At 39.9% G+C, this 17701-nt stretch overlaps 1 protein-coding gene across 1 annotated transcript in view; it reads right to left on the minus strand.

The window, feature by feature from the left end:
* Window positions 1–17701, minus strand: part of DGKI (diacylglycerol kinase iota) — a 211797-nt gene that overhangs the window by 12871 nt on the left and 181225 nt on the right. The window contains exons 29-30 of the mRNA XM_069859033.1: window positions 17059–17084; window positions 1176–1213 (exon numbers count right to left, since the gene is read on the minus strand). Coding sequence (XP_069715134.1) covers window positions 1176–1213; window positions 17059–17084 — 64 coding nt within the window. The remainder of the gene's footprint in view (window positions 1–1175; window positions 1214–17058; window positions 17085–17701) is intronic.

Raw genomic sequence — 17701 nt, forward strand, 5'->3', positions numbered from 1 at the left:
CTGAAAATTCCAGCTTTTCTTCAGCATAGGAGACAAACACTTTCTGACTAAACCAGAAAACTACAATTCAGAATTCCACAGGGAGGTATCACTCAGCTGCCCCAGGTCTCCCTTTTCACTCTCCGCCCCCCTGCTCAGGGCTGATCGAGGCAGAAGCATCAAGTCAAGTAAGGGGCAGAAACAGCAACCAGCCAAACCTCAGAAATGTTGCAAACTCTGGGAGGAGATCTGCATTACAGGTCATTGCAAAAAAGAAATGGAGAGGCTTGCAACAGTGGGGCATCATTTATGATGCAGTACATCTGAAGAAGGGTGAGAAGTTTCGCTGTCAAAGCAAACTCAGGCAAAAAGTTTTCAAGAAGCAGAATGGGGACAATATCTTTATGACTGCTGGTTGAATGACTGCTCCCTAGATGCTGCAGCCACAAGCACAGGGGCAGAGATATGGAAGGGGCACCTGCAGGCAAGGAGTTGGCCTAACAGTACTGTCATTTTTACAAATGGTTCCAAGCTGGCTTTTCACAGATAAAATTGCAATCATTAATCACAGTCATCCAAATCTGAGGGCATGTTTTCAAATCTTGACTTGGCAACTGAAAGACACCGCCTGAATAACCATCAGTCACGGAACTTCAGACTTCGAGAACAAAACGTTTTTGCATGGGTACCTTTTCCTCCCAATAACTAACAATACCAAGACATTACATGATTTGATACATCCATAAGACAATAAAACAACAAGCTGAGGTTTGTTTACCTGGTCTGGTTGTTTCCCAGAGGTTAAGAAGCATCTAGCAATTTTAGGGACTTGGTCACCAACCTCACTGCCATAAAAGATCCTTTACTGTATAAGGCTGTGTCAGAACTACTAGGCTGTTCAGCATTACATTTGCTAGTATAGTAATTTTCCTGTTATTAAATGAGACAGATCTCTGTGCAGTGCACTATGAATCCTGGGCTGAAAGGTGCTGTCTAACACCAGATCCAATTCACTCAAATTTCACATCTCACCTGGCTGATGTGTTCCTCTAATACCCAGGGTTTCCTGGAAAGGCTGTAAAATGGCACTTGCCAGCAGTCCCTACAGCAGTCTATTTACGTTTAGAGCAGAGGTGTGATAAAATTTAAAGTATATCATGCCTGCAAAAAGTGGCCACTCAGGGCTCTGTACTTACCTTCAGAAGATCACCAGCTATAACTGCCTGTAAAAGTGCTGCAAATGACAAAGAGGAAACTAATGTTAGGTGGAAAGCATTATGCATATAGCCTAACAGCTGAGGACATATCACTCAGTAAGTGCAAGTTAAGACCAATGCCTCAGTCCACTTGCATTCTAAAACCAATGTGAATCTTGCACTGGCAGGCAAATGGAAGACCACCTATGTTGCACTAACGCTGTAGGGACATCAAGCCAGCATTTCTATTTCTGCCCTGAAACTGCATGCTTCTATCTGAATATTTATCTTGAGACACTTCAATGTCAAAAACAGAGAACTTGAAAGCATCTTCATATCTCTCAGACTTTATTCATACAGATGATGGAGTGAGTGGTCAGTCAGTCTCAAAGACGCTTAGAGTCTCAAGTTGCAGATGATTAAGTGGCAGAATAAAAAATTCTTAATACTTATTACTTGTATTTGCAAAAAAAGTTTTGACATGCTAGAGGGCAGAAAATCCACTGTGTTTGGCAGGCAGGGTCAAACACAGGAGCCAGACATCAACTTTTTATCCTTTGTAATTTAAACAGACACAGAAAGAAAGAGAAACAGACACAGGTGAAGCAAACAAAGGCTCAGAGCAAGGCAAGACAGATGTGTGCACAGAGCTGGGAGCTGCTCACTACCTACTACTGTCTGCCCTGCAAGAGTTAAAAAGAAGGAAGACAAAAGCCTGGGACTCTGTATTGCCCTAGGTATAGGTTACATTCAGCTAAAAAAAAATCCTGTCCTGGTAAGTAACAAAAACCATGGGAAGTCATTACAAATCTACTGATATGCTGCTATTTCTTCCTTTTCCCCTCCTCCTCCCTGTCACGATATACATATAGTAAGAAACATTTATGAATAATTTTTCTGAGAAAGCACTTACTTGGTTTGCTTCTTAGAAAGCATTAAACATCTGCCTCGGTTCATATTTTTTCAAGAGTGCCTAAACCCATTTCTATCTTCGAGTATAGGCAATGCAATCAAGTTAAGCACTTGCTCAAGTGTGATCCTTGATAAAGATGGCAAAAGCTCGCGTAGGGAGAAACAAGGGGGGAAGGAAAACATAGTATAACTTTGCCTCTGGAAAATAACACATGTGAAACGGCACAGTGTTAATTCCACAAGGAGCTTGTAACAGCTTCAGAACTGACAACACATCCAAGCTAAACGCTGCAGAAGAGGCATGCAAAGACAACAAATGTCCCTTTCTTTGAAAACACTTGAGGTTTTGTGTGGCTTTCTGGTCTTGGCAATGGCTTGTGCCCTGGCCATGCAGCAGCAGGAAAAGCAAAAACCCCGTCCAGCCATGCTCTGACTTGGGAAAGCAGTAGCAGCAATTCTTGTAACTTTAGGGCAGTCTTAGAGCGACCAAGAGTTAAATTAAGTCCTGCAAATCCCCCCTGGCATCTGTGGGAGCAAGGACACACAGAACTGAGGAATGGAAAAAGACAAACACCAGCAAGTAAAACTAGAACTGGAAAAATACATAAATACTTTTCTTCAGATTTAATTTTCAGTGGTTCGTGCCCTTTTTTTAACCAATAGGTCTAATACTAGCTTAGCCCAAATAAATAGCAGGGCAGAATTTAACCTTTGTATAATTCATGTTATCTTTTTCCTCCTTTTTCACAGATCTGGTCTCACTGCCATCTTTATCCTGTGGGCTACTGCAGTCTGGACTTGTATAACTAACTTGTATAACTAACTTGCTTTCCTCACACACATGAAAATCAAATGAACTGGTGACACCAGCTTTTCATTGCCTTCTACATCCACTATCTTAAGACATGTCTTCCCTGAAGTTACTTCCTAAGAGGCAGATATATATTTTCTTATGCTTACTGTGCTTAAGATTGTACTTCAGAAAAGCCATGAGAGAGAGAGATACAGAAAACTATGAAGTGAAAAGAAAACCCTGGCAAGCTGTGAGAAATCTTCTACATCAAGTATCTGTAACCAGGGGTTGGTCTGGTGATAAGGCTATTAGGATAAAGCAGCTCTAAAACACATTCAACATAATTAGACCAATCTTTTCCTCTCTTTCCTAAGCCTCCAATCCAGCAAAGCATTTAGGCAGGTGCTTAGCTTTGAGCTAATCACATTCTTTTCACCAAGTCTACCTGCACACTTAAAATTAAGTGCTTTGCTAGAGTAGAACCTATTGTATAATTGAATATATTACGGATCAACAAAACCAGCTGGCAGAACAAGCAGATTAAGCTACAGTAAAATAATTCAGTGCTGTAAGCTAGGATGCTGGAAGACTTAGAAGCTATTGAACTAGAAAAAGTGAAAGGTTCTTTAGAATAGAGAAGACATTTACATAAACACGAATATTGCTTACTTCACTAACCCCATAAACCCAAATTGGACTGCTGGGCATATTGAGGAGGAGGGTGAAGATGACAAAAAATCACCTGGTTGTTAAAGAGGTGGTAAAACAAGCAAGCAGATGGTATTGACAGGAGAGAGCAGGCTGAGAAATTGGACAAAAATGTTGTTAACACACAAAGCCAGGCTAGTTTAAAATTAAAAACATTAAAGTGAGAATGGTTTTATTTCTTCTGAGCAACACCATGCCACTGAAGTAATAATATAACATGAATTATGCAACTGTTCTATCATATCATAAAATATCTTCAGCTCTTAAAGATGATTCAAAAAATTACTCAATTTAATAAATATTTATATTGTATTATTATTTTCTCAATTTCTCCTAAGACAAGGATTTGCCATGACTAATAAAAATGTTTTATTACCTTTATCATTTATTTAGCAAGCAAAATTCATCATTTATTGCTTATGGAAGGTGACAGCTTGACAAGACCGGAGATGAAGTGCTCTGTCCATATAATGAGGAAGCACTCTAGTCTGCCATGGTGGTAGACTTTCCAGGCTGCCTTCTCAATGAAGCTCAACCTTTTCTACCAACATACCCATGCAGACAGCCCCTGCTTCTTCCCTGCTCCATCACTGACCTCTCTGCTGAAATTGCCAGCAGATGTATAGGTCACTGCTCAGGGTGATGGATCTTGACAGAAACAATTGCCTGCTAGGATGCAGACAGCAAGAAATGCAGTAAAGAAGTGTACATAACAGGTGCTAGAGACAAGCATCTCTTACTTTCCACTGGGTGAATCCTGAGATGAGGTTCTAATCCCCCTCTGGGCCAATTTACAAAAGAAACCTCATAAAAAAAAACCCCAAAACCCAAGAAAACAAGAAAACACAAACCAACGTAAACAAACAAAATCCTATCCCAAATCACCCCTACCCCCATCCCTGACTTACAAACTAAATACTGAACAGCTACACATGTATAATCATAAAGTCACATCATTATTTAGGTTGGAAAAGACCCTTATGATAATCAAATCCAACTGTAAACCTAACACTGCCAAGCTCATTACTAAACCATGTCCCTAAGCACCACATTCATGCATCTTTAAGTACCTCCAGGGATGGGGACTCAACTTTATTTCCCTGCGCAACCCATTTGGTTGTATCTAGTTTAAATCATACCTGACACAACTTCAGGCTATTTCCTCTCATCCCATTGCTTGTTACTTGGGCGAAGAAACCAACATCCACCTCTACAGCTTCATTTCAGGTAGGTGTACAGAGTGATAAGGTCACTCCTCAGCGTCCTTTTCTCCAGGCTAAACAATCCCAGTTCCCTCAGCTGCACTTCATACTATTTGTGCTTCAGACCCTCCAGCATCTTTGTTGCCCTTCTTTGCACATGCTCCAGCAGTGACTATGCACTAGCAGAAAAATCCATGTTAAAAGGCTGATAATTAAATTCTGGTAATGCTGGAAGGTAGTGCAGCTTGAGACGCAGGAAAAACACCTACTAGTACATCCACACATATTGAAAACAATACCTTTCCTGTCACATGTGTCGTTCATTATTTCTATGTTAGTTACCACTGTTTCTATTGGAAGCAGCTATTTTTGTTTCACATTCTAAAAATATATGTTAATGTCACTGAGTTACAATAAACATTTTTGTTTCCCAGCCATAAAATTAACCTACTAAATCACAATTGCTCTCTTGTTCTGCATGTGAAGTCAGCAGCATTAAAACAGTGTTGCAAAATCAGTCATAAAATGCTGGGAAACAGACAACAAAGAAGTGAGGTATTTGTACCCAGTAATTACCAAGTCCTCCCTCCATGGACTACAGAAGTTCTAGGGAAAATTACCTCCACCTTGCAATACCTAAATTAAGAGCCAAACTGACACAGAGAGAGGATCCTTAAGAATGTCATGACACCAAGAGATATGTCTGATCTCCTGCAAGAAAGAAAATCAAACAAGGACAAAATTCAGGCCCTCCTTTTAAGGGTTTCCAGGGTATGATATTCCTGGGACCAGGCAATGCTAATAGGCTCAGAAATTTTGGGGACTACCAAATATAAGGGCTACCAAAGACAAACTTATGACTGCAACACATCAAAACAAAACAGCAGGAGAGGGACAGAAGACGTTACCACCACCAATCACTTCAAAAGGAATGAAAATTCTCAGAAGCATCATGAATAAGGAAAACCTTAGCCAACAGCTACATTTTCCTGAATGCCCTGAAGGAAAATTCCCTCCTGATCCCAAAGCTGCTGATCAGCTTAACACCAAGGACATAAGCAGGGCTTGTCACCAGGCTACCATAATGTCTGAATTTTGCTGCTAAAACACGTTCAAGAAGAACATGGAGAAGAAAATTCTTATAAGATGATAAGTTACCTTGTAAGTAACATTTCAGGATCACAAGGTACTTTGTTTTAAGTAGGTTGACATGGAAGATAAGTAATAAGTCAGTTAAATAATCATTAGTGAGTCAGTGAGAGGAGTTGGCTTTCACTGGAAAGAATCTCAAAGAACAGTACAGTTGCGTAGTCTGCCACTGTCAGTAGTACAAGAGTAATGTGTCATGAGTAAAAGTTATTCATAAACCTATCTTCCAGATTTTACCAGTCAGATTGCACACCTGATCTGACCCCTTCCATGCCATATTTTCACTCGCTAGTGCTATACAAACTAAGCCTTAGTAAATGCTGATAAAAATTTATGGCTGTCTTGGAGCTTTCACCATCTCCAGGCAATTCTTTAGTGAGGGTCTAAGAATTGTCACTGGAGGGAGGATAATTATTTAAAACTATGTTTTAAAGTATAAGTACCATACAAAGGAATTGTCAAATCCATGATTAAAATGCAGACAATATGAGATCTATGAGTGAAATGCAGTATGAAAACAAAGTAATATTTGCAATAATACAGCTTGCCTTGGGTTAAAAAATACCAGGCTAGCAATAGTTCTGATCAGTAAATGACAACATTCAAGCATGTGGGAAATTACAGGATAATTCAACGACCGTAACTCCAACAGAATTAAGGACCATAAAATCTTTATCTCTTTCAAAAGGCACGATAAGATAGATGTTGATGTAAAGCGATCAGGATCAGAAACCTCATTTATCAAGAAGTGCCTGCAACTGTCCAGCCCTGTATAAGACACAGCTACTGCACTGTAATTCAGCACTTTGAATTAATATGCTATCCACACTTCAGTGCCAGATACTTCTTACCAGTTAAAAGCAGCTAATAAAAAATATTAGACATTAGAGCTTTGGTGTGGGACCCCAGAATTTGAGCCTCAGGGTTCACCACCATCTCCTGCTAGATTTTGTCAGGGGAACTCTTGAGAATCACCTCATGAAATATTGTGTCACTGAAACCTTGCTGAGCTGACAATGCAGAAGAAACTGCAGCAGAAGGTGACATCATCAAATTTCTTGAGAGTTATTATCTTAACTTGGCCTATCATTAGCTTTCAGAACATTCTCAGCTCTTTATTGCTGTTTTAGACTTTGTAAAATTCACTGCGTCAGAAACTGAATGTAATTAATGCTTTAAATATTGAGAAGTTAAAAGCTGACCCTGACTAGAAGAGTGCATTTACACAGCTGGAGTCTTCTGAACTGTTATCAATCAGCATTACAGAAATTATTAGAAAACAAGCCCTTGTTCTAAATTTCCCACTAGTTTTATAGAAATCAATAAAGACTTCAATTTCAATCACTCAAAAAGCTGCACTCTCAAGTGAGTGTGAAGTCCATACAGTTTATCACTCAGAAATATACTTTTTTTGTCTATAAACAACATTTTTTTGGCAATAGTTTTGTATGATCTAATAAAGATCAAATCTAATATGAAAAACTGAAAGTATCATAACTTTCCCAGAAATGTACAGAACTTTTCTCTCTTCTCTAGCCATGAGCTTCAGCCCTGGCCTGTAGATGAACAGCGGAGGTGGAGGGCACCATGAGGAGTTGGTCTGTGGACTGCTTCCCTTCTGAGATGACTATGAAAGTCAAGCATCTAAGATATAGAGCAGTGCAAAATTTTGACATTGTTGAAGGGTCTGCCATTCCCATACAAAGGTTGCAAATCTCTGCATTTCAGTTTTTACAGACTCTACCTCTTCCCAGTATTTAATCTGCTTTTACGGTCACAGGAAGAAAAAAACTTTAAGATATGTATGACAAATTCTTTACATAACTGAGAAATTAAACTGCAAAATTAATAATGCTTTGTTGGAATGACTGTGAGCTCACAGGTCTTTGATCTATGGACAATCTCAAATCACACCAAAGCTGATGATGCTTAAACATTTCTCTTTGAAGCTAGGCAATTAAATGTTTCTTCGTGTACTTAATGCATCTGCAAGTACTGAAAGCAACTACTAAAGACCATGACAAAAAGTAAACCAAAGTTAAGCCTTGTGGGTCAGGGGGTCTCCTGGATGCTGGCAAAACCCTCCAGAAATAAGTGGTTAAATTTGTCTGTGGGCATAAGAGAAACAAAATGCTAGCAAAAATAAAAACAGCAAAAGCAAAATGTCCACTATGCAAATTTGCTTAAACTTCTGCAGAAGAAGAGCACTTCTGTGTTCACTTAAGGACTTTACATCTAACAGCCGTCTGACTTTTACAACTAAATTTTCTTCCTGATAGATTGGGGCAAAGGTCCCTGAATGCAGGTTAACTGGTTGGGGGTAAAAAAGTTGCACCAAGCCTTTATAAGAGACACTTACTGCTTGTGAAGTCAGTAATTGTAACAGCGCACAACTGATGCCAAAATAAGGACACAAACATTTGGTCCTATCATAACGATCAGGACTGTTTTTTTCCTTATAGCTGTGCACAGGAGAAGCTGTGTTCAGGCAAAATATGTTCATTATCATGAGATTTTCTGATGGAGAATCTGCCTCATCCTAAAACTTCTTAGTGCTGTTTGATGTAAGGCTCTCAGGTATATCTGTGTCAAGTGTTAACCTCCACCTTGTTTTCTTTTTATGCTTATTTTCACCTCCACACTGAAGTAAAGCTGACATATAGTAAAAGTAAAACAAATCTTTCACCAAACAGAAGAACATTTTAGAACAATTTTTAAACTTTGGTGCTGAGCAATCAAAATTGAACATCTTCAGCAAAAAGATGGCTAACAGACCAGGAGAACCAGTCTCACATTTCAATGCTCAATAAAGAGGCTTCATTGTAACCAAATAGAGAATATTTTCATGGGGAACTTGATGGCCTGTAAGAAGAGACATCAACATCAAGTTACAAATGCAATTATAGCTTAAAAAGAAAAAAAAAAAAGTCTCTTATTAGCCATTTAGAAAGTCTAGCACTATACGTCAGCAACATCTCTTTTTAATCTAAGACCAGCCACAAGAAACAAGATGCTGGTTGTCTACATCTGAAGCAGCTGCCTGGCATGGGAATGGGAAATGAGGAAAGGTTTCTGGGCTTGCTATAGGAGTTCTGCATCTGCCTAAAGACTGCATTTGAACCCTAATGGAAATATGACAGCAAAAATATATGTAGCTTAGAGTCTTCCTACCTATCTCTTGTGCTGGCTAAAGCAAAGACTCACTAATTTTTATTTTTTTTCCAAGATGTACCTGTTTGCTGCAATGACACACTGTCCTAAAGAAACAGGAGGTAAACAAAATTTCCCCACAGGATGTCAGCTTTAGGAAAGGCTTAGGCTTCTTAGGGAATCCAAGAGCAATGGCACCAGTCTGGATAGCTCAAGACAGCAGCATTGTGAGGCACTACTTCCATGAAAGAAAACCAAATAAAGAGCCTGCAAGCTGAAAATGCTCCCAAGAGACCAAGAAAACTGACAGCGTAGCAACCTGCTGCAGCCAAAAGCTTAAAAGCGCATCAGTTGAACAGCAGCTGATGACTGTTCAGCAAGGGGAATATTATGAAGGCCTTCACACAGCATCTCCAGCTAATCCATCTGTACAGGAAAATATGTCCATAAGCACACATTCTCCTGTGGTTTGAGGGACACTTTTGAAGCATGCAGGACATCTGAATAAGCTATACCTCAGTAATATCTATTTCTAGAGTAGCACAAAGAGGTAGAAAACACTTCTAAACATTTGTAGATAGTGCATTAGTTACAAAAGCACCACATCCTGTGCTGATTCAAAGGAGGGAACTGACACAATTTTGACTGCATCTGTTTGCCTAACTTGGGAATAACACAAAAATTTTAACATGCAAAAAATCATCCATTACGCGCATGGTTATAAATATTCATTATAAACCGTTTCCCTTTAAGAATTTTAGATTCAAACAACACACAGCATCAAACCACTGCTTAGAGAGGGGAAAAATAAATGTAAAAATAACCACACAAGCTTTCTAGAGGGAAAGAAAGGCTAAATTCTCACTTACACAGAAGTCCCTTCATACAGCTCTGGAAAGATAAAGAGGCTTTCAAGCAGATGTAAATTACAGTCAAGCTGCCTTTAAGGCCCCATTTGCACTGTCAGACTAGTTTAAATGTACTTTAGTGCCAATTAGAGTCCACTCTGAACTGTTTCTGTGGCACTAGTGCTGAGCTGAGGGTGCAGTTGACAATTAGGAGTGGAAGCATTCAGACCCTAATGCCAAACTTTTCCTGCAAGACTGTTTAACTCAGATTTAAAAAGGGAACGGATAACCATAAAGCAAAAGGACTTTCTTTGCAAATGGTCCAAAACCCCAAAGAACAGTTGCAAATAAACTAAGTACCATCTGGCAGATATCGCTTTTTTTACTTTCTTTTCCCTTCCACAATTTTTATTTTTAAGCCAAAACAGGAACAATAATGTCATTTTCAGGAGCAATGTGGTGGAGGAAAATGTCTCTGATCAAGGGAGAACACAAAGCAAGGAAGAATTTTACTTCCTAAGCAGCCACTTTATCAACAGAATGGCATTATTTTGGCAGGAAAAGAATTCTAGGTAAAATAATTAAGCAATGAGTTTTATGGGGTTGTTTTAATAAAAAAGATAGTGGGGGAAAAAAAGGAACATTCTGGGCCACACTGTTCCTCCCTATTCCCTGACTTGGTGGATCCTTACTATCACTGGCACTTGTAACACGCTCCCTTCTGGTCCTGCCACTGCAAGGCTGGCTGCTGTGCCTTTGTCTGGCAGTATCTAAGTAGCTCTTCCACTGGAAAGACACGTTTCCCAGTCTTCCTCTATTACTCATTCAGATGCCCACATCTGCCAGATCTGTCCCACCCAGCTGCCTACTGACGCCTCAGCTGGCTTAGATATGATGAGGTGGGGTTTAGGTACCTTTTAAAGACTTTGGGAAAGAAGACCTCTCTCAGCCCTACGGAAGTGCTTTGACAGAATGCTTTCTCTTGCTATGGGTACCATGGGTCTGTACTGGTACCAGCCTCTGCTGAGTGGAGACAAACTCAGAGCAGATCCTCAAGCAACAGTTGGCCTAGCTGACACCATCCAGGAGGGCTTTCTTCCCTGAAGTAGCTAATTAATCAAAATAAATACCTGCAGTCAGAAGCCCCCGCTCCCGCCCCCTCCCCCCATATTGTCTTTCATTTGTTCAGAGAAAGCATTGGAAGACATCTCAATTTGTTGCTAGGTAAACAGCTGCAAAAACACCCTGAAGAATACAGCTTCTCAGCTGGAGCTGTGTGGAACTATCACTTTCTCCTTTGAAGGAATCTGCTGTACAAAACAGAGGTGCCTTCTATTTTTATTTCCTTTTTTTCAGTTCTACCTGCACTGAGGTGTCTGAGTTCCTCGGTAGCACCCTGATCATCCTTTTTATTCAGGATGGCAGGATGCTTAAAGAAACTGTTGAGAACATCCGTTTGTAGACAATGACCAGCAAAACTAGTGGGCAGTGCCTCTAGAAAGAAAGGAGGTTGAAAGAGTGAAGTCCATGTTCCCACACGCCTCCAAGGAAATCCCATGTATTGGAGATCCCAGAAAGAGATTGGAGATCTCAGCTCTCATGTTATGTTCTGGGGCTCCTATAGCCATCTTCCTCTTCGCACAGGTTCAGACCTCCCCTCTTTAATGGAGCAGACAGCACTGGAGCAAATACTATAATGCACAGGACATTCTGCCGCCAATGCAGGAGCAGATACTGCATAGCAAGGTATTTTGCTGTAAGGGATGGAGCTGCCACTGTCTTCCATACACACACTTAGCCACTCCCGTCCTTATCATTCATATAGTAGCTCTCTCCTTCCAGAGGGGCACCTAGAGACAGAATTGCACCTCACCGCAAGCTTCCAGTCTGAACCTGAGACAAGCAATCCCTGTGGAAAACTCTTCTAATAGAGGCTAATTTGAAGGTCACCATTTAAACCCATTTAATGTCTAATGCACTCTTGGCTCTGTGCAAATCCCTCCTCAGGATAGGATATCCAGACTGGATGATTTTAAATATTATAATGGAACCACCATCTGCTAGAATCTAAAAGATCTTTGAGTGTCACCATTCATCTTTCCACATACATTTCATCTTCACCCTTTGTATCATATCATGACACTGTAATAACCAGCTATCTCCAAAAATTCTTTTTTTGAATACATTTGCTTCTTGTCTTAATTTCTTAGTTGTCCCCTATTCCCTCATGAATTTGGAATCTACTGCAGGAGAAAAAGAAAACATACAACAACTGAGTTAAATCACAGCAAAGTTTGCTAGAAATTATGTTGATGCAGCAAAAAAGCATGTCTACTAGAAACAAACAAGGCAAAAAGCCCAGTTTCCTGGGTTTATAAAGAAACAGAAGAGCAAGAGAGCAGAAATATAAATACTACAAACCTTCTGTCTCCGGATCAGAATTCAACTCAGATGCAGAAGGATTAAGTACTGGGGCTGACTGCTGCTTGAGATGTATTAGTATAGCCACTTAAAACTTTGAGTAGTTCCATCAAAGGCAAGGTTCCTTTGTTTGAAGTTAGGCAAACAAGTATTGAGCTGCATCAACTCCAAGTTGCCACTAGATAAATAACTTGCCAACATCCACACACCACTCAAAAGTTTTCTGGTATTGTTATTCAGAAGACTAAAACGGAACTCATTATACTCTTTTCATGAGCGTTTCCCTCACTTTCACAGGTGATCATGAAGAACAGCCAGCTCAGTTACAGAAGGTAACCAAAGAATGGTGAAGATAACCCAGATGAAGCTTGAACAAAGGTAATGTAGAATATAAGATTATTCAATGCATTAGCACTAGAAAATTTGTAGACAGATTTCTGCATGTTGGCTGTGAATAAGAACAGGCAGGACACAATCTAGCATACATACAGGGTACAATGTAATGCAGTATTGAAAGGTGCTAGATGAAGGAAGGGTTTGGTAAACTTCAACCATTCATCCAACAATAAACAGGGACTGACTGTATACTGGTCAGGCAATGAATTAAAAATCTGCATTCTTATCACAGTACCACACCTGATCTAGAAACAGTGGATATGGTTTCTTTCAATAACTTCTTATATCTGAAACAGTAGGGTCCAACAGCCTCAGATCTCGTAAGCATAAGAGCACAATCTTTATAGAATGAAAATAGAGCAGGTGGTGCCATTCACTAATAGGAGAGCTGCCTGCCCCCTCCTTCATGTCCACAAAAGACCACTGTCCTCCAAGGTTGCAGGGTATATAACTGCACAAGAGCCCACTCGACAGAACAGGTAGCCCTTCCATTTCATTCTTCAATGCCATCACCCTAATCCCCTATCTAAACTGCTATGCTTTGGTACATACTTAGCTTGTTCCATTTTATCAGTCAGTAAGGGTGTTTGGGCATTAGGGGATTTGTTTGCTTTTGCTGCGGTTTGACCTTTATTTAATTAAAAAAAAGAAAATGTGAAGATGGATTTCACTCTTTAGTTATGTATCTCTTAACTAATTGTACCAAGAACAAAGATACAGACCTTCTAAAATCTTTAAGAGGTTTGGATTTTGTCTTTCGAAGTTTGAGATTCTCTAGCAGTGCAATTTCTCCTTCTGTGCCAATTAAAATGGCTCTGTCTTGTAACTGATAAAGGTGCCTTTAACACTTGTCCATAACAAGGAGCATTGTGTGCTGTTACAATTGTTCAATAGATGCCTAGTCCCAGACAGACGGTGCTCTATACTCACCCTCTCCTCAAGACAGCATAACACTTTCTCCTCTTAGGGATTAATGGAAGTGTCACTCACATTAGATGCTAATTCTGATAGCAACTCTGTTACTACACTAGAGATGCTACAGCTACAATTTACAACTAATGCTTAAAGAAGGCAGTTCACACTAGAGGAGAAGCAGAACATTCAGAAGTCATCGACAAAGCCTTCTTACTCCAGCCATAGGAGGCATCACAGTCACGGGCTCTCATCATGCTGGAGGACCTCAACCACCCCAGCATCAGCTGGAAAAGTAGCACAGTGAGTTGTAGGCAATCCAGGACGCTCCTGGAATGCATTGAATATAACTTCTTAAGACAGTTCTACCAGAAGGGATGTGATGCTGGACCTGATGGTCACCAATCCAAGTGAGTCAATTGGCATCATCAAGATAGGAGGCAGCCTGAGCTGCAGTGATCATGCACTGGTGGAGTCTGCAGTGCTAAGTAATATGGGCCAGACAAAGATTAAACCCAAACTATTCTAAGGTTCTATGAAAGCGAGGAGCTAAATGCAAGGATCTATACAGAATGCAACCTCATGGTCAAAGGGAAAGAAGCATTTGAAAAGGAAAACAAGGACAATGTGGGGGACGGACAAGGCAGAGAAACAGCAGAAGGAAAAATGAGGACTCAAGATTAAAGCAGACAAAACAAAGATCAGGAACCAAATAGGAAGTAAAACCAAAAGATCCAACACAACAGAGAAAGCCCTTTTCTCAGTAATGGCCAACACATCATATCATCAGAACATTAGCACTACAAAGCAGCTGAAACACAGGGCACAGAAAGATGCCAGTAAGGGTAGGATCTTGCCCCATTGTGTACTGCAAAGCATTACTGCCTATAAAATTACATATGAATGTTTAACATCTTGAAGAGGCGCACAGTTGAGTACTGATTATTAATTAGTCTCAAAACTGACTCCTGGATACCTGCTCCAAGAAAAATACATCAGGCAAAGTCTGCATAAACACTATGAAAGAAAGGCAATTCAGAGATAAGTTTTCAGCTGTCTCCTGGGCCCTCTCTTTTTTGTTTAGATAAGACATTTCAGATCCAAGACTAATTTGAGATGCTTCCACACGTGCATAAAGTGGACTGAGAAGCCCCCAGGCTCAAAACAACTTATGCTACATCACTCTTGTCATAGAATCATAGAACATGTTGAGTTGGAAGAGACCCACAAAGGTCATCAAGTCCAACTCCTGTCCCTGCATAAGACAATCCCAAAGTTCACACCATGTGCCTGAGAGTGTTGTCCAAATGCTTCTTGAATATTCGTTGACTTGGTACCACTACTGCTTTCCCTGGGAAGCCTGTTCCAGTGCTCCACCACCTTCCTGGGGAAGAACCTTGTCCAAATACCCAACCTAAATCTCCTCTGACACATTACTGCCACTCCCTCAGGTCCCATTTTCCTTCTAGTACTGCGCTCATTTACCATGAGCTGGTATGTGGAATAGTGGGAAAGAGGAAATCCAAATATTGGACTTCTCTTTCTGAAAAGTCACTGGGACACATGAAACCTGTTTTGTTTGAGAGAAGCTCCTATATATTTAAATGGATGACAAATCTAGTTAGATACATGACATAAAACTTCTGATACCTACCACGTTCATGCCACTAATTGGTCAAAGGAGCACAGGCCTTTCACTGTACATTTCAGGGGAGGTTTCTTATGGAAAAAAGGGAAGAAAGGGAATGAAGAGGCTTTTCAGAGATGTTTATCAAACCTGAAAAGCTAGGCCCTGGCAACAGATGGTAGTTGGCAAACAGGAAGATTTTGTAAAAAACTAGAACAGTATAAAAATAGTGGAAATGAGGAAAGCATTATGAAAGCAGGAATTACTAAAGTTCAAAGATATACAAGGAAATACACTGCCTGTTGCTCCTTTAATAGATCAAAACGGAGCAATAGAATAAAAGCAAGGGAAACGAAAAATCAAGAGTACTCTATCACTAATAGGTTATGCACCAACAAGTCCAGATCTTGAAACAGTATATTAAACCATAATGTCTTCAAATTTCTTCTGAAGGTTGGAGAAATAGGGTATATGCTTTTGACTTCTCACAGGTCTCCAGTACTTTATATTATGAAGCTGTGGTCATAGTAAAATTCAGATGAACTATTAAACAAGAAAACTACCTCTGGTTCACAAAGCCAATGAGCTGTAAATCACAGGAAGGTGACAGGGTATACTAGGAAACTCGAACTCTATACTTCTGTTCTCATCCTCTTACTTCTCAGGGGATCCACTACTATCAGACACCAGGAATGGACTAGATGGTCTAGATATATCTTTGGTCTGACATGTTTGTCCATTTTTATGGCTTTCTTTATAACTTTCCTTACTAAGAAATGACATGTCAAGGAGATGGAAGAGAATTTATTAGTGACGGTATGTTTGGCAGACAGCATAATGAACTAAAAAGATCTTGGCTGGAGCACAGGATAATGTAGGTTGATACCTAACTAGTAACTCCAAACTCCAGGTGAACATACTTCAGTGACACACTTCAAGGCTCAGATGTCCTTAAATCTGCATTTGCAATAGTCCTTACTATTCCCCATCTGGACCTTTCTTGTATAATACAAAAAAATGAAGTTTTGCCTATTGTGTAACTGCATACAAATTGAGCACCAGAACAAAATAGGTGTTTATTTCTTTGTGGTCTAAAATAACATTCTGGATTCAGAGCTATGTAATGAACTTGCCCCTCTCAGCTACAGTCTTCCCCCTACTTTTTTTCCATTCCTTGTGCAATTCTATCAGTGCAATTACTGCCTCACTTGCAGTATATATATAGATTGCAGTACCAATGCAACCATACTTTAATGTACTACAGAGGGATATTTACATCACCTAGCTCTAAGCACCTAAGTTGGTCATAGTTAATAGCCAGCTAGTTACTGCAAACTCCCTCTTTAGTCCATAGGCAAAGATTACATCCTTCAGTCTTCTTCAGAGCAAGTTTATTGCTGTAACTTGTAACTCTTGGTACCCATGTCATGAGATTTTAACACGCAGAAGCCCATACATAATTTTTCATAGGTGAAACCCTATGAAACTGTATGAATGAATTTCAAACACTTGCTATCATTCAGTTTGCTTGAGCAAGATTCATTTCAAAAATAACTCAATACAGCCTTAACTTCTGCCAGCCCCAACTAAATGAACTAAATGATCAAGCACTTCATGTCTAGGTATGAACAACATTTGAATAACATGAAGGTTTAATTTTTAGAAAGTAATTTTTCTTCACCACAACCGTGTTAAACCACAGCTTACTAGCTAGTCCTTAGTGTCATTTTTAATACGCTATTAGTATCTATAAAATGGATCTTACCTTGATCTTCTGAAGTGGCTGGTGACCTGGAATAAAACAACAAAGTCCAGTCAATTGTTGGTATGAAAAGGCTACAAATAAGGTTCAATGTCACTGTAGGAAATGGGATATGGAGGAATATGAAGGTTTTATTCTTTATTCCTTAGAAGGTAGGGCTGGAAGGCATCTGAGAGGAAAAGAGTAGAAAAGGACAGAGACCTACTTTAGCAGCAGGTTCTGCAACCCAGAGTGGCTGTTTAGAGTCAAGACTATAGTGCAGCTGCCTTATTAAGCACTCATGCCAAGAGTTTCTGTAGGTACTTGGCAAAAAACTTATTTACTCCTCTTACTGTTGGAAATAGCTGATCCTCCAGAGATTACTAAAGCGTGGGCCAGGAGGCAATCTCAGAATGAGGGATGGTTGAGGGAATTACAGCTTCACAGGAACTCTCAGTCATTAAGGTGGCCGTTTTTATTACCACAAGTCAATGTGGCGGCTAGCATAAAACAGTAGCTATAATTAATAATAGTTCATGCCGTCTTCATAAAAGCAACATAAACAGACAAAAAGAAAAAGTCTGGATAGATGTAAGCACAAGAAAAAGCAACATAACTGCAGCAACACAGAAGTTACAGGATACCCTAATGAGTGGCTTAAGCTTCT

The sequence above is a fragment of the Phaenicophaeus curvirostris genome, chromosome 1, assembly GCF_032191515.1.
Source record: "Phaenicophaeus curvirostris isolate KB17595 chromosome 1, BPBGC_Pcur_1.0, whole genome shotgun sequence".
Lineage (NCBI taxonomy): Eukaryota > Metazoa > Chordata > Aves > Cuculiformes > Cuculidae > Phaenicophaeus > Phaenicophaeus curvirostris.